Below are 22,496 nucleotides of genomic sequence, written 5' to 3'. Positions count from 1 at the left end.
CCGTGATATCTAGTTGGAATTAAGATGAATTCCGCCCCTGCATCTGAGTCCACCACAATCACATACATAAGTACATACCCCATCACTATCATGCATTTTTCGGTCACCAACCAACCAGCTGCTCCTGCCCTTAAGCAGCAGTAGCAGGCCACGACATTAGTGAGCAATCCGACCACACGTGCCATCATTAATTCAGTTTTCTGTTCGTACACAGCTTTGAGTGATTACTGTCAAGTTGCAGGGACGGAGCTTCTGCTGGCTACCTATCTTGCCATCAAATGTATGGAGGGTGTGCCACAGTGTGCATGTGTAATAGCTGGCCGCTGGAAAGGCCTCTGCTGATGAAGATGCTGGCAGAGCGCCTTAGCGAGTAACTAAATATGATTTGTGTGCCATGTCATATACAGCTACTATAGTAGCTACTGCGTGTCTGTGATACTCCATCCACTACCTGCAAGAGCAACATGCAACCATGGCACAAGCCTCACTCGGGGAACGACTTGCAAGTGGTCATGGATGTGGTCACGGATGTGGTCATATGGGGGTTTTCTGTCATAGACCTGGTCATGTCGCCTCATGACCACTCATGCTACCGGTCATGAGGCATAGTCATGGTCATGAAAGTTTGCTCCTTATGCGGCATGACCGATCATGAATTGTGCCACTCATATGTGTAAATTCAGTCATGTTCCCAATGGTCATATGCTATGGCTATGTGTTTATGTTTTGTTCCCTAAGAGTACCAGAACATTCACGTTTGTATCAATCGGCTATCTTCTATGGCAGCAACCCAGCACTTGATCCCACCATGACGAAAGAGCATCCTTTCCTATCGCAGGTTCTTGCCAGGATTCAGATGATGCATTCAAGGAGCTTTACTAGCCACGAAAACAACCTCCTATATTTGAATTTACCGCCAAGTAAACTCTATACCTTGACAGTACACACGCCACCCCCGGGCACTCTTTCGGAAAAAGCTGTTTATATCCACCCGTCAAGTTATAAGAAACCCCTAATGTTAATTCTGTAAGAATGAATAGAACTACAAACACTGGGGTCCTGACCGCGTACCGAGCATTCAACCGAGCACGCTACACTCTGGGAACCTAGAGGCTTCATTCTATATGCGATTCACATTCATTTCATACCATTATGAAGGGCCCTTCATTGCTCCATTCATTTCAGGGCCAAGATTCATTTTGGAATGAGGACCACTTCATTACATAATGAAGGTAGCTCAGAATGAACGGCCCTTACGCTTTGAATGCCCCATCAGTCCAAAATGAAGGTGGTCTCCATAAAACGAGCTCATGTCCATCATGTGATATGAAGGCCCCTTTCAGTCCAAAAAGAAGCCGTCTCCATAAAATGAAACATATACATCACGTGATATGAAGGCCCCTTTCAGTCCAAAATGAAGCAATCTCCATAAAATGAAACATGTACATCACGTGATCTGAAGGCCCCTTTCAGCCCAAAATGAAGCTTTTTCATAATGTCCATCGCGCCATATGGACGCGCCTCCAATCCTAACTAGGAAGGCGTGTTCTTATCACATGATGAACAGTGTCTTGATACGGATTTGCTTATAAGCCAAGCCGTCTCAAGACCCTGTCCACCATGTGATAAGAACGTGCCTTCAGCCCTAAGAAAAGGCACCTCCACAAAAGAAGACAATGCAGCTGTCCATCACATTGCATGTGCATTCATCCCAAAGTAAACGTGCATCCATTACCACCGTCGTTTCTTGCCCCCCTTCCCCTTCGCCTTTGTTTCCATGATCCGCTTCAGTCAAGACGACATCAGGTCCAGAACGGCTGCGCTTTGCGTCTGTATTTTTTTCGGTCGTCTATATCCTGAAGACCCGTCTATTAGACGAGTCATCTACAATAGTTCGTCTAAAGTTCATCTACAATAGTTCGTCTATGCATGTTGTCTATAGTCGATTCATCTATTGTAGACGAAGGATAGACGATGGGTAGACGGTGAGAGGAGTTCAATATGCTGGAGAGTGTCTGCTTGGGTTAAACCATGCCGCTGAGCTGATGTCTGTTCTGCATCAATGTTGGCAAGGTTCTGGCAGGCTAACACTGCCTGGCATGTAACGATTATCGCCATACTTACAAAACCCCAGCACATGCTGTGGGGACCAGGCAGTGCCCAGCCTCTCCCACTTCCTTACCACAAAACTGTAGCAGTTTGAGATAATTGGGCAGTGAGGTGGCCTTTGCTGTCATCATGGCTGTTGCAATCTCCACCGCCCACATCTGTCGCCCACTGCTTCACCATGTCCAAGGTGGTTGACTGCAACAGCAGCGGGACATGTGTCAGTCACTTAGTTATAGACATATAGGCTTAGTGGAGTAAAAATGGACAGGTTGCTATACTGAAGCACACAATTAACACGATGTCGCAAAACCATGCAATTCTTGGTGGGATGAGCTCAGAATTCATGATAACTCACGTTGGAACAATGCATACAGGCAGGCGGCTGGCAGAAGTTAAGGCCTGACTTCTGCTCCCAGTCGATCCAGTAGACCCGGGTTCAAATCCGCCTGCCAGCTCCTCGGGTGTTTGAGGAGTGATGAAATGGGAGGTGGCCCCCCATCATATGGACGGTGTAGGACGTGATAATATCAACTTGCGAGCTGACCAGGAACTAAGTTGATGCGCCGTTGATCCGCTAGATTTGGTTGGATGCTGGTGGTGAGTTGCCGAACCCAACGAATACATTCTGAAGTCGGATGGGGTGACGGATTAGGGTGCCCCTCTAGCAGGGGAGAGCAGGGACTGCCCCGGGAAAGGGGGCCGCTGGCGAAGTTAACCACCCTGTAACAACATACATACAGTCATAAGTAATTAAAACAATCCCTGGCATGGCGATATTACAGGGCTTTTGCATGCTAAGTGGCCATTTCAGCCGAACTCCGTCGATATGCTCTGAAGGCCCCTCAGCCCTTCGTTATGAAATGAGCACGAATGAGCACGAAACGACAACTAGATGAAGGGATTCCCGGGTATCGAAAGGAAGCTGGTTTCCCCCCCCCGACCCCCCCCTCAAAGGCTGTACGGTGTGCTGTAAACAACACCTGACGTCTGGAAACGCACAGCACTGTGTTTGCTGGCGCTGCGCCTGCTTTTAAATCACCAGCGGTGCGTGCTGCGAAGCACCCGCCCTTGAAGGTGACGGTGGTGCCGTGGCGACATCTTGGGGTGGTGGCCCTTCCTCGTCAGAATCGAGCTGCTCAGCTGAGTCGCTGGTTGCTGCAGTTGTGCGTTGCCGCTTCACCAGGGGATCCTAAGCTTCGCTCAAATCGCTGGCTTCACTGACTTCAAGAGCGGCAACTACAGCATGCCTATCCTTGTCTTCTGTATTATCCAATTCTTCTTCTAAATGTTTGGGGCATTGAGTCTGCGGACTTTCTGGGCCGTTTGCTTTGGTCAAGAATGAACGAATGCCCCGTTGACCTAAGTTGAATGCAACAGCGGGCCGTCTCATGGTGATATCATCAAATATTTTATACGTAAATAGTGTATAAGCTCCAAATGTTCAGATTTATATGTGCAGAATGCATTTGGGGCGACTTATGGCCGAAGTAATGAACCAGTACGGCCAACTGACCAATTATTCCATTTCTTCCAGGCTCAGACCCCCATTTATTCCCAAAAAAGTAATATATTACCAAAAAAAACACTGCCTCCCATTTCAACACCCCTCACACACCGAGAGGTTGGCAGGCGGATATGAACGGGGTGTGTATGTTTATACTGTCAAGCTTCAGGGACGGGGTTTTTCTCGGGGACATTTCCTTTTACCTTTTGGTTCACGCGCTGACTGAGTAATCTGGCGAAACAGAAAAAAAGCAAGACAGTCAGGATCAGGATCACGTCAAGCTACCTCAGAGATTGCAGCCCTGGAAGGAACAATGGCTTTTGAAGTGTCACATGCCCGTGCATGAAGGGGCCAAACAGGCATCATGGTAAAACATGTCAACAGACCCATCATGCCAAGCAGAGTGGAGGACTTCTTTGTACTTTGTACTGCAGCCTCTGTAACCACATCAATGACCCAGTGGCCACAATGTCACCCTTTCCGAACCACTTTTGGATCCCTTGCAATAGCCACCAGCATCACCACATCCACCTCGAAGCAGATGAGACGCGCGAGATAAGGGATTTCCGAAGCAAGACCATGTGGGGATTCATCCTTGGCCGATGGCTGCTCCCCCAATGAGCCAAAGTGCTGGATGAGGACCTGCTCAAGGCAGATGGTGCAATACGACTACCTCTGCCAGCAGCCGTCCCGTTGCTGTGGCTACTGCTACTGCTGCTACTGCTAGCACTTCCAGGACTGCTTTGCTTGACATCTGTGCAGAAGCCTGCTACCGGGACCTCAATGGCATATTGCTCCATCTTGATGGTGTCCACCTCCATCTCAAGCCCGTCAAAGTGTTGTTCCGTGAATGAGTCAAAGAGCTCAGGCGGCACTGCAAAATACAGCTCTCGCTTGAGCCCCTGAAGGTCCCCGGATAACTTCTGTACGGCATCTAGCAACCCCCGCACGCTAATCGGGCGCTGGGCTGTAAAGGTCGCCAAGATGAAGAGCAGCCGTCCTGGCCTGCATTCACTGCTCGGCAAAAGAAGAAAGCTGTCCACGGCGGCTGGGAAGTCCTTCAACACAGGCACCATCAGGCACCCCGATTTTGTTGTTTCAAGGTTCACTTCTTTTAGGTCGCTGTCCCATACTACTTTCTGCTCCATTTGGCCCACCTTCAGTTGACTGACCTGCTGTTCGGGGTTGGAAAGGCTGCGCACACGAAATGCGCCACCCTTACATAGTGCTTCATGGGCTGCACACTCAAACAGCTGGGCCCTCAGCGAGGCCAGTTCCGGCTTGCCAGCAGACCAGTAAAGCAGATCGTCAAACCATACCGAGCGCTGCCGCATCAGCAGCTGCTGCAGGCGCTGTGCAATTTCCACTGAGCCGAAGACTCGGCCGACCTCCTCGCATTTCTCGTTCACCTGCATGTACATGCGACAATAATCCAAAACTGGGTAAATGCTTTTGTCTAAGGGTACGCAGTTCAGGCCCACCATGTACCCTACAAAAATAGCCTTGCTTTCAGTGGGCATTGTAGTATCAGAGGGCATTGTAATGGGAATTACTGACCAGCCATATGCATGTTAGGTAATTATCATTCCACTAGTTCAGCTAAGGTTACCCCCCCGGCCATGACATATACACCTGAAGCACACCCTAGGAGACACATATTACCTAAGGCCTGTGCTTGCAGCATTGGATACCCACTGCCTATCATCTTGAGAGGCTTCGCACCTGGACGTGAAGCAGCTTGTGGTTATAATCTGACGCCCCTTCGATGTAACATACTGCTTTATATATCAGCTCTGGATTTGCAACTGCTATCACCTCGTCAAGCTTCTGCTGCTGGCATGCATTATTTGCATGTCGCAACACAAAGCGCGGGATGCCACCCCAGCGAACATAAAGCCGTTGTAGTTCATCAGCGTCGACCGAGGTGAAAATGGCGTCACGCGCCGCCTTTAGCTCCGACACGGACCAGGGGCCCATCCACAGCTGTATGGGACCTTCCTTGTCGTACTTCTACATAGTGTGGTGGTACAACGCACATGATACGGATATGTACGGCCAAAAACTGAAAACTGATACTACCGCAAGATGTGCCCCTGAACTGGTGACACAAGGTTGCATTCGGCATGAGTAACACAACCCCTTATGCTTCAAGCGACTGGAACACACAGTACTTGTAACCGTTTTCCACGGTTCATGCACTTACTTGGTACTTTGAGCTGCGGGGCAAGGATGCCATCACAGTGATTGCCGCCGTGGACACCGGCTCCACACCGTCACATAAGAACCTGATGAGCGAGTCAACACAGAACATGATTAGGTCGCACCACGATCAACATGCGACAGAGCTTCGAGAATGCACAGCAAAATCGCTAGCCCTGCTTTGCACAACATACCATGTACTCGGATTTTCTAGCTCCTTTGTAAATGGGACAATGGAGTCTGCCTGGAACACACCGTTGGGTGTGTACAGCAGCACAGAAGCCATCAACTCGTCATGCCACACGACGGTTTTGCCCAGGCACGCCAGCTGATGAAGCAAGTAGTACAGGAAAATGCTCTTGCCGATACCTGTACGGAACAAATGAATGGCATCCTCTTTGAAGCCATAAGTCCGGGAACACATTGCACGAGTGGCAGGCGGCTGGAAGAGGTTAAGGCCTGACTTCTGCTCCCGGCCGCCCCGGGTTCAAATCCGCCTGCCGGCTCCTCGGGTGTTTAAGGAATGTTTTGTTGAAATGGGAGGTGGCCCCCCATCATATGGACGATGTAGAACGTGATAAAATCAACTTGCAAGCTGACCAGGAACCTAGTTGATGCGCCGTTGATCCACTAGATTTGGTTGGATGCTGGTGGTGAGTTGCCGAACCCAACGAATACATTCTGAAGTCGGATGGGGTGACGGATTAGGGTGCCTCTCTAGCAGGGGAGAGCAGGGACTGCCCCGGGAAAAGGGGCCGCTGGCGAAGTTAACCACCCTGTAATTGAGACACATTGCTACATCAGAACACCCCAGGCAAGCAGCTTGATCCTTCCAAAGCCTATTCAATATATTCCCAGCTTCACCATCACCCATTCAGGGGATCAGTCTGGTTCCTCAACAGCTCAACTCCGACAACTTGCCTGGTGTGCCGAGGATTAGGAATCTAGGGGAGCTACCAGAATTCGCAACAGATGCAAAAATCTTCTCTGATAAGGTGCGGTAGCAGGGCCGACACAGCATAGCTGGAACATCGCAAGGCTGTGGGAACTTAGTGCCGGGTGCAAGCTGAAGGATCTCGTAGCCCTCCGGGGACATTGCAAACGTTGCTGACGGTAGCTCCTTCCAGAACTGCTCCACTGAGCGCAACGCATGGCGGCAGCCTGCAGGACACACAGCGGGCGCAAACTTACAAAACAATTTCGACTCAACTGGCGAAAGTCGAGAAGTCTTGCGAGCCGTTGAACGTACCATAGTCATGTTAGCGGACAATCAGCTCAACCGAATGTACCAGAAGCCCACTTGCAACGCGTGCATGTAAAGCTATCAGCGATCCGAAACCGCGGCATCCGTGGCAAAACGGCGCCCCAGCATAGAGCCTTTCCCTACAACTCACTGCGGATACGCTGCTCGATCAGAAGGTTCTCCAATCGCCGCAAGGCGGTAAGATCTTCCATTAGTAAGCGCCATTCGCAGTTCAGGCGGCTGTACATTTCTTCAGATATGCCAGCCCCCAGCTGCTCCTCCACTGTGTTCAGACGAACTTTGACGGCCCTAACCTCGTCTTCGGTCTTGTTAATTTTTTGCTTAACCAACTGGAACTCGTGCGCCATGATTCCAGAGCCCTGGACTCAGACACCCAAGCAACGGTGTTGTAGGCCTACTGCATTAGGACCTTTTGCGTATCCTAGAGGCACGACCCGATTTTTAGATGTTTCAGGTCGGAGTGGATGGGACCTGGAGGGTAGCAGTACACACTGATGCAGGCCCGGATAACTCAGCAGTTAAATTTTGAGGTAATTCCATTTCCGTCAAGCTGGAGGTTTTAAACCGGGCTTGAAGATGATGGACGTTGGGTGGGCTCCGAAGTCTACGGAATCCAAAGGGCCATCGGCTGAAAAGGCTGAAATCCTCGCAGGGTTGTTATGCCGTGGTAATCATTTTGCGACTGATAGTCCATGCCATCTTTAATGCAGCTTAGTCCATCTGCCTACCTGCTTGTTGCGTGGTTGCCCGAAAACTGCATATACGCGCACAAACCTCAGCAAATCCGCAAACCTACCTTCCCGGCGACAGGTCTTGCAGATCCTGCGGTAAACTAAGGAACTGAGAGCCTTTGGCTGCCAGGATCCGGAGGGATACGCGATTGGCTAATGGGCCCCGGGCTAGATTTATAGTTCTTTTGGCATGTCTTCCTGCTCTGTTCAGCTAGGGAATTCGCAGGTGTGTACTTCCCTTTTTAGAGTCGGGCAACCGGCCAGCAGTCCTTTCGTTCCATCTGGCTGCACAAACACTTACACAAAACCATTCAGCACTGACTGCAGGATGTTTCCCTTTCAGCCAACATCAACCTTACGGTTTTACCTGCAGCTGCAGCGGCCCACAGCCCTAATCTAGCCGCAGCACATGCTGTTGCACGTCATACCGTCATATCATCGCGGCATCACCTGCATGCGTACACAACCTCCTGTGCTCAACCACTCTCCACAACTCACTCATCTGCTTTTGAATGACTGTTTTCACGCGCCACCGCCAAACTGCTTATAGCTGTATATGACAATTACATTTTCAAAATATATTATCTACATATATTTGCATGCATGTCTATACTAACTGTGTCATAGCTGATAGCTGGTGTTTGCTCGGGTTCATGAGAGTATTGTACAATCTGGGAACCGACCTCCCTTCGACTTCTCGGGAATCCCTTCATTTCGCGTTCATTTCTTGTTCAGTTCGTGCTCATTTCGGAATGAAGGGCTGAGGGGCCTTCAGAACACGTCAACGGAGTCCGGTGGTCATGCTGCATGGTAAAGCCGTAGTATGAGTAGTAAGCACGTTCCTTGTTAGCAATACAGAGGCGACCGTACATATCATGCAAATAAAACCCTAAACCCTAAAGCCCTGACTGTGGAAGATAGGCGTGAAGGACTTAGGTGAAGGGTAGGAAAATCAAGAGGCCAAAGAAACAGAACAAGAGCAAGACAGTCAGGATCAGGATCAAGTCAAGCTACCTCAGAGATTGCAGCCCTGGAAAGAACAATGGCTTTTGAAGTGTCACATGCCCGTGCATGAAAGGGCCAAAAAGGCATCATGGTAAAACAAGTCAACAGACCCATCATGCCAAGCAGAGTGGAGAGCTTATTTGTACTGCAGCCTCTGTAGCCACAACAATGACCCAGTGGCCACAATGTCACCCTTTCCGAACCACTTTTGGATCCCTTGCAATAGCGATTGCTATATCATCCTTGCTACCATGAACATGTTCATCTGTACAGATGCAGCTGGTGTAGCTGCAGCCACACCATCACCCTCACCACATCCACCTCGAAGCAGTTGAGACGCGCGAGATAAGGGATTTCCGAAGCAAGACCATGTGGGGATTCATCCTTGGCCGATGGCTGCTCCCCCAATGAGCCAAAGTGCTGGATGAGGACCTGCTCAAGGCAGATGGTGCAACACGAATACCTCTGCCAACAGCCGTCCCGTTGCTGTGGCTACAGGCACTGCTACTGCTGCTACTGCTAGCACTTCCAGGACTGCTTTGCTTGACATCTGTGCAGAAGCCTGCTACCGGGACCTCAATGGCAAATTGCTCCATCTTAATGGTGTCCACCTCCGTCTCAAGCCCGTCAAAGTGTTGTTCTGTGAATGAGTCAAAGAGCTCAGGCGGCACTGCAAAGTACAGCTCACGCTTGAGCCCCCGAAGATCACCAGATAACTTCTGTACGGCATCTAGCAACCCCCGCACGCTAATCGGGCGCTGGGCTGTAAAGGTCGCCAAGATGAAGAGCAGCCGTCCTGGCCTGCATTCACTGCTCGGCAAAAGAAGAAAGCTGTCCACGGCGGCTGGGAAGTCCTTCGACACAGGCACCATCAGGCATCCCGATTTTGTTGTTTCAAGGTTCACTTCTTTTAGGTCGCTGTCCCATACTACTTTCTGCTCCATTTGGCCCACCTTCAGTTGACTGACCTGCTGTTCGGGGTTGGAAAGGCTGCGCACACGAAATGTGCCACCCTTACATAGTGCTTCATGGGCTGCACTCTCAAACAGCTGGGCCCTCAGCGAGGCCAGTTCCGGCTTGCCAGCAGACCAGTAAAGCAGATCGTCAAACCATACAGAGTCCCGTTCCAGATCGCCAGAACACTGGTAGAGCAGCTCGCCTAACGGGTCCCGCTGCATCAGCAGCTGCTGCATGCGCTGTGCAATTTCCACCGAGCCGAAAACCACGCCTATCTTCTTGCACTCCTCGTTCACCTGCATGTCGATGTGACAATAATCCAAAGCTGGGTTAATGCTTTTGTCGAAGGGTACGCAGTTCAGGCCCGCCATGTACCCTACAAATATAGCCCTGCTTTCATCAGTGGGCATTGCAGTATCAGAGGGCATTGTAATGGGAATTACTGACCAGCCATGTTAATTATCATTCCACTAGTTCAGCTACGTGTAAGGTTCTACCCCCGGCCATGACATGTACACCTGAAGCACACCCTAGGAGACACATATTACCAAAGGCCTGTGCTTGCAGCATTGGATACCCACGGCCTGTCATCTTGAGAGGCTTCGCACCTGGATGTAAAGCAGATTGAGGATATCATCTGACGCAGCTTCGATATCACGTACTGCTTCATATATCCGCATCCCATTTGAAGCAGATATGCATATGTCAAACAGCTGCTGCTTGAACTTAGCATTTGCAAATTTCAAGACGAAGTCTGGGATGCCACCCCAGCGAACATAAAGCCGTTGTAGTTCATCAGCGTCGACCGAGGTGAAAATGGCGTCACGCGCCGCCTTTAGCTCCGACACGGACCAGGGGCCCATCCACAGCTGTATGGGACCTTCCTTGTCGTACTTCTACATAGTGTGGTGGTACAACGCACATGATACGGATATGTACGGCCAAAAACTGAAAACCAGCGAAGTGCAGAACAGCTGACGTGGTCAACAGACCCATTCAGATGTCAAGTCATCAGGTCGGAGGCTACCGCAAGATGTGCTGCCGAACTGTTGACACAAGGTTGCATTCAGCATGAGTAACACAACCCCTTATGCTTCAAGCGACTGAAACACAGTACTTGTAACCGTTTTCCACTGTTCATGCACTTACTTGGTACTTTGAGCTGCGGGGCAAGGATGCCATCACAGTGATTGCCGCCGTGGACACCGGCTCCACACCGTCACATAAGAACCTGATGAGCGAGTCAAACACAGAACATGATTAGGTCGCACCACGATCAACATGCGGCAGAGCTTCGAGCATGCACAGCAAATCCACTAGCCCTGCTTTGCACAACATACCATGTATTCGGATTTTCTAGCTCCTCGCTAAAAGCCGCAATGGAGTCTGCCTGGAACACACCGTTGGGTGTGTACAGCAGCACAGACAGCAAATACTCGCCATACCACACGACGGTTTTGCCCAGGCACGCTAGCTGATGAAGCAAGTAGTACAGGAAAATGCTCTTGCCGATACCTGTACGGAACAAATGAATGGCATCCTCTTTGAAGCCATAAGTCCGGGAACACATTGCGACATCAGAACACCCCAGGCAAGCAGCTTGACCCTTCCAAAGCCTATTGAATATATTCCCAGCTTCACCATCACCCATTCAGGGGATCAGTCTGGTTCCTCAACAGCTCAACTCCGACGACTTGCCTGGTGTGCCGAGGATTAGGAATCTAGGGGAGCTACCAGAATTCGCAACAGATGCAAAAATCTTCTCCGACAAGGTGCGGTAGCAGGGCCGACACAGCAAAGCTGGAACGTCGTAAGGCAGTGGTAACTTAGTGCCTGGTGCAAGCTGCAGGATCTCGTAGCCCTCCGGGGACATGGCAAACGTTGCCGACGGTAGCTGCTCCCAAAACTGCTCCTTCGAGGGAAACGCATGGCGGTAGCCACCTGCAGGACACACAGCGGACGTCATGACCAGCGACAGCCAAATGACTTGGCCGTACTACATACAAAGCAATTTCAACTCAACTGGCGAAAGCCGAGATACTTTGCGGGCCGTTAAACGCACCATACTCATGTTCGCGGACAAACAGCTCAATATAGTGCACCCGAAGCCCACTTGCAACGCGTGCGTGTAAAGCTATCGGCGATCCAAGACCGCGGCATCCGCGGTCCCCATATAGAGCCTTTCCCTTCAACTCACTGCGTATTCGCTGCTCGAGCAGGAGGTTCTCCTTTTGCCGCAAGGCGTCAAGATCTGTCATTAGTAATTTCCATTCGCTGTTCAGGCGGTTGTAAATCTCCTCCGATAAGCCAGCCCCCAGCTGCTCCGCCACTGCTTTCAGACGATTTTCAACGACCCTAACCTCGGCTTTGGTATCCTTAATCTTCTGATGAACCAACTGGAGCTCGTCCGCCATAATTCAAGAGCTCTGCACTCGGCCACTCAATCAATGGTGTTGTAGGCCTATTGCTTAAGGATGTTTTGCGTTCCTGGAGGCACCACCTTGTTCGCAGATGGCACGAGCCGGAGTGGATGTGAGCTTGAGTGTAGCAATCCACTCTGATGCAGGCCCTGAACACCCAGACTCAAAATATAATAGAGACTTATAGCGTAATTGTTGAGTTTAAGGCTTTAAACGGGGCTTGAACGTCGGGGCGGGCTCCGAAATCAAGGGAATCCAAAGAACCATCGATTGTCAGGCTGAAATTCTCGCAGGTTGTTGTAGTGTGGGAATCATTTTTCGGCGGATAGCGCATGCCATCTATAATGCAGCTTACTCCTGCACAGAATTGTCTGATGCTTATTTTAGTTTATGTATGTATGTCCATATCTCTAGCCTACTTTATTTTCACCTCTGGGCTTTGAGATTCTTCCCCCATACACATCCATACATATGTATAGGTTAGGCACTACTTGTAGAGCTCGCACCAATGCGCACGGGAAATCCCGGGATCGAGACCTGGCAAGCTCGTAAATCCATCCGATGGAGGAAGGTAAAATGCCCCTAGTCGATGGACGGTGGTGACCTGGGATAAAGTTGATTTATGAGCTGACCAGGAATGGAGTTGAGCCGCAGTTGACCCGGCAGATTCCATTGGATGCCGGTGTTGGGTGCGAAATCTGAACGATCCACTGAGAAGTTGGCTAGGGTGACGCTGGATGAGGGTGCCCCGAAATACCGGGGAAGGCAGGGTGTCGCCGGGTAGCGGCCAGGATATGTGAGGATATGGCCCCTACACATGCATATGAGCAACCCCAAAGCAACCAACACCCAGCCACGCGATCACCATGGACCTGGCCCTGCACCAGCAGTCCGGTTCCTAAACACATCGCTCCAGGCCGAGAGTAGTTGGATGGTCCGCCACGCCTTCATCCCCCCCCCTGTCCTTTGTCTTTATCACCTTCTCTTTGCGCCTTTATATCCTGTGTCGTTGTTGTCGATGCGTTGCCAAGCCAACGTCAGACAGGCTGCATGAGTGGCGTTCGTGAGCGTCGTGTACAACTTAGCGCTGCTTGCAAAACCCGCACGTGCTCAGATCTCACCGTGTGACAAGCACCCACATTCCCCTCCTCCCGTGCCATGTAGCCCCCCCCCCTACCCACTCTGCAACCCACATCATACCGTCATATCATCGCGGCAGCACCTGCATGCGTACACAACCCCCTGTGCTCAACCACTCTCCACAACTCACTCATCTGCATTTTGATGACTGTTTTCACGCGCCGCCGCCAAACTGCTTATAGCTGTATATAACTGTATACAATTACAACGATTTTCAACCGCTCTCAACTACCCCAACTGTAATAACAACCCTTAACCACTTTCCCACCCGTGCAAGAGCCTCACATATTGTCCCAGGTCCACAAACCGCTGGAGTCCAGGGAATGCACCCTCGACTGCTGGGACGACGGTTTAGGCGGCGATAATACGTCCCGTACGACATCCATTCGTACGGCAGCTATCGCCGTACGGATATCCAGCTCAGAGAACGGCCCGGCAGCGCCGCGCCTGGCCGGTTCCGCCAGCGCATTGAGTGCCTGTCGCAGCACTGGAGGCCTCACAGCCTCCGCCACAGCCTCCCAATGAACCGCTCTCCGCAGTCGGGGTGCTTCTCGTTGCAGCGACCGGGAGTCCAAAGGCCCGCTGTACTGCACATCCTGTACGGAGGACCGGGGATAAGGATTTGGCTTATGGGAAATCTAAAGTATGCATTAGGAATGAGCGCTAAATTGCCGCCTGGGCCAACATAAAACACACAAACATACACACTAGACATACAGGTAAATCCTTATATAATGCAAGACGCACCTGCAGAGCATTCGCCAATTTCCCAACATCCACCACATCACGGAGCTGCCACTGAGCCACTGAGTCCAGAGCAGAGTCCAATCTGCTGTTGACAAGTTGCTCCTCGTCGTACTCCGTCATGCCGTACAATGATGAGGACGCCGGATGCATCGCGGCCTTGAGCAGCTCAAGATCAACCACCTATTATTATGAAATTGGACGACAAGTATGTATGTAAATATATACACATAAATCACGGCGACCGCGGGAAGTTTATTTAGGAGCGCAAAGACGGCGTCCATGACAAGTGTTCCATCGCATTGAAGCATCACCATCAGCAGCAGCAGGAGCAACAGTTGAGGTATCGCTGTTGAGGCTGTTAGGCGTTTTTCGACAGCTGGAATGGAATGCGCTCGTATCGGACATGGCAGCAACCGTCGAATGGTCAACCCACCGGTCCCTCACCGCCGGTTTTAATTGAGCAGCCCCCTCCCCTCTCCCCCCACTAACCTCGGAGACAGGGGGTACGACGAGGCACAGACGATGCGACAGAAGGTGTGCCGTACGTCCCCAGCCCGCCGCTACTTCGTCTCGCCCCCTACCTCACTGCTCCCCCCGCTGACCCATGGGTCATGACCCACCTGGTTCAGGGGCATCCCCTCCAGCCGCTCCATCGCATGAACAACCTGAAGGGGGGAGAGGCGTAATGAACCCGGGATCCAGATCCAGATCCACTTCAGGTCTCGGCTTCTTTGCTCCCAGACATAGAAGCTGGGTAGCCCACCGCTGTAACAACAACAACATTAACGGTAACAACGAACAAAAACATCGTGCTATCCGGTACCTGCAGGTGGTGTACGGTCGACTCGACGGCCTCTACGCTATGCTGGAAAAAATGTACGACGTCCATTACGATCTCCTCTGCCTCCTCGATCACTGCGGCAGCGCCGTTGCTGGTGACGGCCGTGGACGCGAGAGGCGGCGGCGCCAGCATCAAGTTTGGCAACAGAGGCCGCGGGGTCGGCTGGGCGGCGGCTACTAGGGTCGCCTGGGGCTGCGCGTCCGTTACGTGACCCCCCCCCCCGGAGATTTTTTTGTTAGTTTTTGGAAAAGAGATGTTTTCAAGTAGGGCGATAGGTTTAGGGAACTCAGTGCGAAGATTGTACCGAAGATGTAAGATGCGCGGTTTTGGAGCAAGCGCACCCCTGCCGGTAGGTAGGTAGCCCCTGATGTGACAGCAGATGTGCGGCAGGTGGTAGGCGTGAGAAATGAAGTGTGAGTGGATAAACCCGTAGCATCCGTATCCGTGGCTGACGGCCGCGCGCTGGCCCGGATGCGTGCCCGGTAGGTGTTAAGGGCAGCTGTCTAGAGCGAAGCTGAAACCCTAGAGCAACATCTACTTGAATCACCGACCGGCCATCTTGCCTCAGTACAGTAGATAACTGCACGTCTGCACTCGTTGTGATGATAGTTTGGACCCGTTCAAAGCTGTTTTTCAGCTCTCCATGCACCGGCACATCAGAAGGCAACGTAAGGGTTTGTTACCTAAGCTGGAAGGAAATAGCACCCAAAATTTGGTGTGATAATGATAAGCTTCTGTTGGCACCCGCGGCGGTGACCCCAAGCCCTGCCTTACCTTCGCCGTGTCGACTGTTGCCAACGCCGACTCCGGCAACATTACTTGACCGCATAGCAGCCCTGTTGTTCCACGCGAAGCTCTCCATTACGCGCGTAACGAAATTCGGATGTTGCATTGCCGACTGGGCCGGGGTACTTCGGAGCCGTCCACTAGGGATTGACCGGCGACTTACCGGCAGACAGCAACGTCACCGCCGCGCTGCGCCTGGCAGTTCTGCTTGCATCTGTATTTGTCTCAAAAGATTGTTGTGCCAAAGGCAGGACTGCTGAGCACGGCCGCATCCGTCGCGAAGTCACTTTCCCGGGCCCCACAAGAGCATCACGACACAGGCGAAATGCCATGATGACTTAGTTGTTTAATCTATTACTAGTATTTGGGGGAAAAAAGTGCGAAATCGTAAATAGAGCCGTTGCGCCGGACAACTCCAAAATAAACGTCAGGCATGCGAGCTTTATAGCCAATATGGCAGGTTGGAAATAGGCATGATTGGTAGACCTTCGCGCTTGCGGCGGCCTTCGATGTTAGCGGTCTCGGAGCCAGGCAAGATTTCTTGCTTCCATGTGGCCATGTGCTTCCATGTGAACTACATGGTACGACTAATTAATCACCAGCTCGCGAATATTTGGAAGTCATTCTCTATCCAATCTACCATGTCGACGAGCGGTTTGAAGCTCCCAAGGCTGGATGGACGACAGCCATGCCGTGCAACCGCACGCAGTGCCGTCGTGATTCTTAGCGGCTCGTGATGTAATCCGAAACCCAGCATGGGGTTAGCTTCCTGCCTAGGTCCTGAGTATAATTACACGTGCAATACGCACTATTAGTACCCATCAAGGTGCATAGTGAAAGAGGTTTGGCTTTGGCAAAGGTATCGTTGATGCCAAGCTGTCGAATCTGGTTTGTCATGCCGTGCATGAGGCTGCGTTCTACATACCCTTCCCAACACACGTGTAGCCTATGCGTTACGATTGCCGACGACTGCTAAGGCAGCTATTCCCTCTTGGACAACCACTACTACTTGAGTATACCGTAGTAAATCCGCTCAGCAGTGGCCGCGGACAAGTACAGAACCCTAGATGTCCACAACCCCCGTTTCCATCCGCCGCATCGAAAGCCACATTGGGAGAGCCTGTGGATGCCATCATGCATACTGAATTCTCCATTGTTTTGGGTTTTCCGTCAAGAGTGTCGTTTGACCGGTCCTTTAACTAGTTCGGCAAGTAGGTTTAATGGCCATGATATTCCTTGCAAACTCCCTGCACGTGAGGAGGTCTGCCAAGGGACCTACTAGCTCCACACGCGTAACTGTCCGTAGAGAGGTTATCTCAATTACCTGTGAACCACGTAGCTGTAACACCCAAAGGAGTTTCCATTTGAAGACAGAAACCCATACCGCGGCTACGGGCGGCTAGTTGCATAATAATGATAAGGTTTAGGGTTAAGGAAGTAGTACCACAGCTTGTAAGCTGTGGCAGTGGTGCGGCCAGATTTTCCTGCTTCCGAGGAAAAGCTGAATGCCGTAATAAAAAAAAGAAAGAGCGACACAAAACGCCCTCCCAAGCAGCAAAAAAGCAATGAATTCAGTTCTTGTGGGGATTTTGAACAGGTTCGGGTCGAGCAAACTATTAGCCGATTTGATTTGCCGAGGTCCAATTCAATTTGGAGCAAGAATCGGCAATCGTACCATTTCCTCCCCTCGCTCGGAGGGCTCGACCTCCCACCAAGTACGGAAAGCGTAACAGTCCCCAACGAACTGCACATTACGTACTGCCACCGTACAGCGGCCCGCCTTAAGACAGTCCCAACGTAACCAGGCACAGCACATCGACTCAGGTCGTACAGCATGCATGCCGCACACCTCTAATGTATCTGGCAAAGCTAGCCGCGGCGCTGGCCCGATCTGGACCAGAGCAGTAACCCAGCGCCCACCGCCGCCGCCGCGGCGGCCGCCGCGGTGATGCCCGCAGCCGGGATGTACGACAAAATGCTGCTGCCGTCGCCGTCGCCGCCGGCGCTTGTTGCAGCGCTACTGCCTAAAAGTGGCATGGTGGTAGCGGCGGCGGCTGACGGCGGCGGCTCCTGGGGCATTCCCCCCGCTGGCGGCGGGAAGCCCCCGCACGAGGCTCCGAGCCATTTACTCGCTAGATATGCACCGATGCGGTGCCATAGCCCCGGCGGCCTGAATGTCCAGTGAGCAGGGGGGGACAAACATGGGCCCCGATGTGACACGTGATCAGTAGGACGCACACACGTACACACGAAGGGAGGCAGCAGGGAGCAAGAGAGCAAGAGAGCAAGGGAGGGGGGAGGGGGATTACATGACGGAGAGCATTTACGGAGGTGTGGCACTCCGGCGGGGGCTGTGATACGGAAACAGCTGCGTGTACTCGCTGCTCAATGCGGACAACAGCTGCTGCCCCGCCAGCCAGGTGCCGTACTAATACAGAGAAGCACCTGCTGATGCCCCTTGGTCCCTTATCAGGTTTACCACCGCCACCAGCACCACCAGCACCACCGCCGCCACTTAGGGCCCCCCCAGCCCCTACCTAGGCAGCATGCTGATGGCTGTGTATCTGCCAGTGGGGGGTGAGGGGAACAGGCGGCGGAAGGCCTCCTGCAGAGTCTCCGGAGTACAGGAGCCCCACACCTGGGGCAGGATGAGGCAGGGGGGGGGGTATCCCATGGGGGGTGGGGGAGTCAGTGTTGAGGTGAGTGAATGGGGGAATTAGGGAAGGGAGAAAGACGTGGTGTTGTATCCGTTGATAATTTTCAAGGGGCATCAACGGCTTGGAATGGGGCTGCGTCGGGGGGATTGGGGGGTACTCAAAGGACACACAATACACACACACACGCACACACACTCAACAACAGACCCCTCAAACTCAAAGCAACGAAAGGGCGGGAAAGAACCATTGCGCATACATGCTTAGCTAACCCCGTAATAACCCCTCCATTCAACCCCCTCTCCCTCCCTCCCATCCAACCCCCATCCACACCGTCTTCTCCCCCTTCCTGGGATTCCTCCCCCGGCTCCCGGGCCCCCCTCCTCCGCCCACCTTTTCCCGAGCCTCCGTGTTTTTGCCGTACACTGCCCCCAGATCCCCCCCGAGCAGCTGGTAGCTCTTGGACTGGAAACCAGACACGATGACCTCATGCCAGTAGCTGTTCTCCGCCTGCGTGTATGTATGTACGTATGTATGCGCGTGTTGGAGAAAAAAAACCCATAGTGAAACTCTAGAAGGTCAAAGGAATAAATTACTGGAAGTGTGTATGGTGGGGGAAATGGGGGAGGGACAACGGAAATGGCAAGCAGGAGTCTGGAGGGAGCTGAAGGGAGCGGGTTTTATGTCAAGTAAAGCTGAAGCATGCACGGGGGATCTACCCCGACAAAGGGAAAACACACCGTACATGGACATCAGGAATGTACGGCACATACCTGCAGCGCAATACCTTGGTACCTAGCGAAAAGTACATCGGGGGTATCGGCCTTGATACCGGGCATGAAGGCACGAATGGCACACACACACATCGTACATGATACACACATACATACGCGCTTACCATAGTACACACATACATACATACGTGCCTGTACTCACCAGGCTTTCCTCGTACTGCAGCCTTTCCAAGTTGATCAGCGTCTCGACCTCCTCAGTCGTCATGCCGCTGGCCTGGATTGCCGCTACCTGTACGACACAATAACGTACTGAGCATACGGCACCACTGTACGACACGGTACCACGCACTTGAATTGCCTCATTCCGCCATATCCCACATCGCCTTTGTAACGGACCCCGCCCGAGCATATCCATCCATCCATCCGTCCATCCTCCACACCCCAAAACACACAAAACGAGCACCCCACTGCCCCGCAGTCCCCACACTTGTCTTTAACTGCATCGCCCACCATACCCCCTTTTTTCTCCCCTCCCCCCCCCACTAGCCCCCTTACACCTCCCCCCCCTCACCTCCTCCAGCGCCATGCCAACCAGTCGATCCTTGTTAGCGGGGTCGCAGGAGAACATGATGGCCACATCGCCCTCAGGGTCGCCTGTAAAATGGGGGGACAGCCGGGGGGGAGAGGGCGGGGAAGTGTATGTGTGTATGTATGTATATACAGGTTCTAGTGAGACGGGAACAATGCGGTGCAAACTACAAAACACCGGAGGGAAATGCATACGAGGCGGGGAAAGATCCAGAAACACACACACACATGTACACATACACGTGCATGTGCACGTGCATACGGATATCCACAACCCCTAGGGCGGTGAGGTTCGCGACTATGCACATCAGCTACGTGTGTGCGGTGGACGGGATTGGATGGGTCTATGACGGACCTCATCAGCCCCGGGGGGAAAGGCGCTGCTCCTCCCCTTCCCCCCACTCCTCCCCCTCCCTCTCCTCCCTCTCCCCCCACCCCGTCCCCCTCCTCCCCTCTACCCCCCCTGACGCACCGTCCAGGCTGGGAGCTACGCAGCCGAAGAAGGAGCTCACGGAAACCTGGAAGGGGGACGGGGGCCGGGGGAGATGGAAGAGGGAGGTTGTGAAACCGCGAGGGGAACCATCACGGGAAAGAGTCAAACACGCAACACCCCCCGCCCACACACACACACACACACACAGGCACACAAAAGCACAAACACACACGCAAACGAACACACGCTAACGCACACAAAACCAAGCAATACGTGTAGGTATCCCTACCGGTACATCAGAACATACATTCACACATACGCTCAGACACGTATACACATGCACATACACACATACATACGCGCGCGCGGAGACGCACCGTGTACACATCCCCCCTAACAAACCGCATCCTCTGAATGAGCCGTGTCTCCAGGGCCCTACACGCCAGCGCCAGCCACACCACCTCCTCCCTCGCCCGGGGGCGGGACAGCGACACGGGGAAGGTGATTTGCGACTGAGCCACCGGCGACACCATGGCAACCTGAAACAATAACCAGGAAGAGGGGGAAGGGGAAGGGGGAGGGGGAGGGGGAGCGGGGAGGGGGAGCGGGGAGGGGGAGGGGGGAGGGAGGAAAGACGAACCACGAACGAGTGAAGCTGAGGGGGAAGGGGAGGGGGAGCGGGGAGGGTATCATGTGCAAGAAGCAGGATAGGGGAGTCGGGGAAGAAATTGTAAGATTGTACGATACAGGAACTGTACGGCTATAATCCGGCACATGTAAGTTCGCCGTTACCACAGCTTTTGGAACCCACAGCTCCCCGAAACACACCTTGACGTCCTCCACGACAGGCGTCTCCGGGAACCTGTACGGCAGCGGCTTGACGTCCTGTCGTACGGGACGGGGCCGAGCGAGTGGGACATCAACGACCAAGATTATAAAATAGTTCCGATGGACGCCTAGGGGTTAGAACCTTAGGAAGGACCCTAGTCCGGAACGATTTCATTCAGGCCTACATAAAACATGATTTAAGTGTTAAAGTAATGTTTGACAAGAAGTGGCCGTAGACGGTGGTCGTACAGTGCCGTACAGTGCCGTACCTTTGGTAGCTTTGGCGGCGGTAGAGCGGTTTTGGGCAGTGTGGCGAGGTAGCGGCACAGCAGCTGCTCCAGTTGCCCCCGATCCACGTTGCCTGATTAGGACGTCGGGATGATACCATTCATCTGTGTGTATGTTTGTGCGTGTCTGTGTGTGTGTGTTATTGCGCGTGTGGAAAGTGAAAGAACACCATCTAATACGCTGTTGAGACTGCTCTAGCTCTACTCCCCATCCCCACACACATACATACATACACACATACACATATACATACATACACTTCTCCCCCCTCAAAAACACACTCACCAGGGCCTCCTCAACGGACCGACGACCCACCGACCCACGTACCGGTTAGCACCAGGGTGAACTCCGCGGGGTTCCTCCAGCTCAGGTTGTGATGGGCCAGGGCCAGAGCGGGGTCGACCTTGTCCACCTCCTGGAAGGGGGGCGAGTGTGTGTTGTATGTATGTATGTGTGTATGTGTGTTTTGAGGCCGGAACGGGCAGTGTTCAGAAAAGCCGTCCAGGAGGGGAGATTCCTGGACGGGGGAAGAGAGGGATCTGCAGAGGAGGAGGGGATCCGAGCAGTACAATACAGAACAGGGAGACATGTCCGGCAACCAAAGGGCATTTCCCCACCACCACCACACACACACGCACACACATACACAGCCCCATGGGAGCCCATATCACGCAAAAACACCAGATTCCCCCTTACCCACACCTCCTAACCCCTAGCCCCCACGGCCTCCCCCTTTTTCACACACCCCAACGAACCTCCAAGGTAAGCTGTTTGAAGTAATAGCAGCCGCCGTAGTTGATGTAACGCACACGCTGGTGGTACGAATGGAGTGGGTTCCGGAGCTGAGCCTCAATGGCCTGCCGTACAAGCTTGACCGCCGTTTCCACCTCCTCCGGGACGAGCCGTACCCTGTGTGTTTCGTGTCATTCCCCCACGCAAACCCCCGGGGAGAGGAAAGGGCGGAAGCGATGCGGGGCCAGGTAACTTTGCGGCGGGAGCGAGGAGTCATATGATGGTGCAAGAAACGACTGATCATTGCTGGCGTAGGGGGGTTGGTGTTTGGGGGCCAGGAGTAGGAAAGACACACATAGCGAACCAGACATGGCACGGATGAATTTGCCACGGAAGTACTTGAAGGAGCTGAGCCGCAAGCAGTAGCTGGCGAGGATGGCACACGGCACGTGGGGGGGGGCGCCCGAATTGGTTGGGGGAGCTTGGTTGGCAGTTGGCGGTTTTGGGTCCCTCTCCCGTCCCCCCTCCACTCCCCC

The 22,496-nt window shown here is 52.8% G+C and overlaps 4 protein-coding genes across 4 annotated transcripts in view; all 4 read right to left on the bottom strand.

Annotated features, from left to right (window-relative positions):
* Positions 1-3,862: 3,862 nt before the first annotated feature.
* Positions 3,863-6,236, bottom strand: VOLCADRAFT_105436 (uncharacterized protein; the record flags this gene model as incomplete). The annotated part of the gene is made up of 5 exons (XM_002952175.1): positions 3,863-4,255; positions 4,387-5,022; positions 5,336-5,623; positions 5,817-5,898; positions 6,007-6,236. The coding sequence occupies 5 exons, from the start codon at positions 6,234-6,236 to the stop codon at positions 4,085-4,087; spliced, it is 1,407 nt and encodes a 468-aa protein (XP_002952221.1). The 3' UTR covers positions 3,863-4,084.
* A 471-nt stretch (positions 6,237-6,707) lies between these two features.
* Positions 6,708-12,183, bottom strand: VOLCADRAFT_92908 (uncharacterized protein; the record flags this gene model as incomplete). Its single annotated transcript, XM_002952174.1, has 10 exons — positions 6,708-6,973; positions 7,207-7,435; positions 7,805-7,930; positions 9,125-9,244; positions 9,382-10,065; positions 10,378-10,665; positions 10,919-11,000; positions 11,110-11,284; positions 11,504-11,710; positions 11,832-12,183. 10 exons carry the CDS (start codon positions 12,181-12,183, stop codon positions 6,708-6,710), a joined length of 2,529 nt encoding a protein of 842 aa, XP_002952220.1.
* Positions 12,184-12,771: 588 nt separating this feature from the next.
* Positions 12,772-16,214, bottom strand: VOLCADRAFT_105435 (uncharacterized protein; the record flags this gene model as incomplete). Its single annotated transcript, XM_002952173.1, has 8 exons — positions 15,867-16,214; positions 15,692-15,753; positions 14,900-15,109; positions 14,697-14,741; positions 14,521-14,565; positions 14,077-14,256; positions 13,615-13,925; positions 12,772-12,922 (listed from the first exon to the last, which is right to left on the bottom strand). Exons 1-8 carry the CDS (start codon positions 16,033-16,035, stop codon positions 12,772-12,774), a joined length of 1,173 nt encoding a protein of 390 aa, XP_002952219.1. The 5' UTR covers positions 16,036-16,214.
* A 1,358-nt stretch (positions 16,215-17,572) lies between these two features.
* Positions 17,573-22,496, bottom strand: part of VOLCADRAFT_105434 (uncharacterized protein) — a gene marked incomplete at both ends in the record, with an annotated part of 15,165 nt that continues 10,241 nt past the window's right edge. Inside the window, 13 exons of the mRNA XM_002952172.1 lie at positions 17,573-17,873; positions 18,241-18,341; positions 18,751-18,867; positions 19,294-19,380; positions 19,663-19,745; positions 20,152-20,197; positions 20,511-20,651; positions 20,753-20,767; positions 20,941-20,997; positions 21,210-21,301; positions 21,556-21,643; positions 21,984-22,118; positions 22,325-22,386. Coding sequence (XP_002952218.1) covers positions 17,573-17,873; positions 18,241-18,341; positions 18,751-18,867; positions 19,294-19,380; positions 19,663-19,745; positions 20,152-20,197; positions 20,511-20,651; positions 20,753-20,767; positions 20,941-20,997; positions 21,210-21,301; positions 21,556-21,643; positions 21,984-22,118; positions 22,325-22,386 — 1,325 coding nt within the window. The remainder of the gene's footprint in view (positions 17,874-18,240; positions 18,342-18,750; positions 18,868-19,293; positions 19,381-19,662; positions 19,746-20,151; positions 20,198-20,510; positions 20,652-20,752; positions 20,768-20,940; positions 20,998-21,209; positions 21,302-21,555; positions 21,644-21,983; positions 22,119-22,324; positions 22,387-22,496) is intronic.

The sequence above is a fragment of the Volvox carteri genome (assembly GCF_000143455.1).
Source record: "Volvox carteri f. nagariensis unplaced genomic scaffold VOLCAscaffold_28, whole genome shotgun sequence".
Taxonomy (NCBI): domain Eukaryota; kingdom Viridiplantae; phylum Chlorophyta; class Chlorophyceae; order Chlamydomonadales; family Volvocaceae; genus Volvox; species Volvox carteri.
Note: the sequence above shows the minus strand (reverse complement) of the source record. Positions and strands in the feature narration are given on the sequence as shown.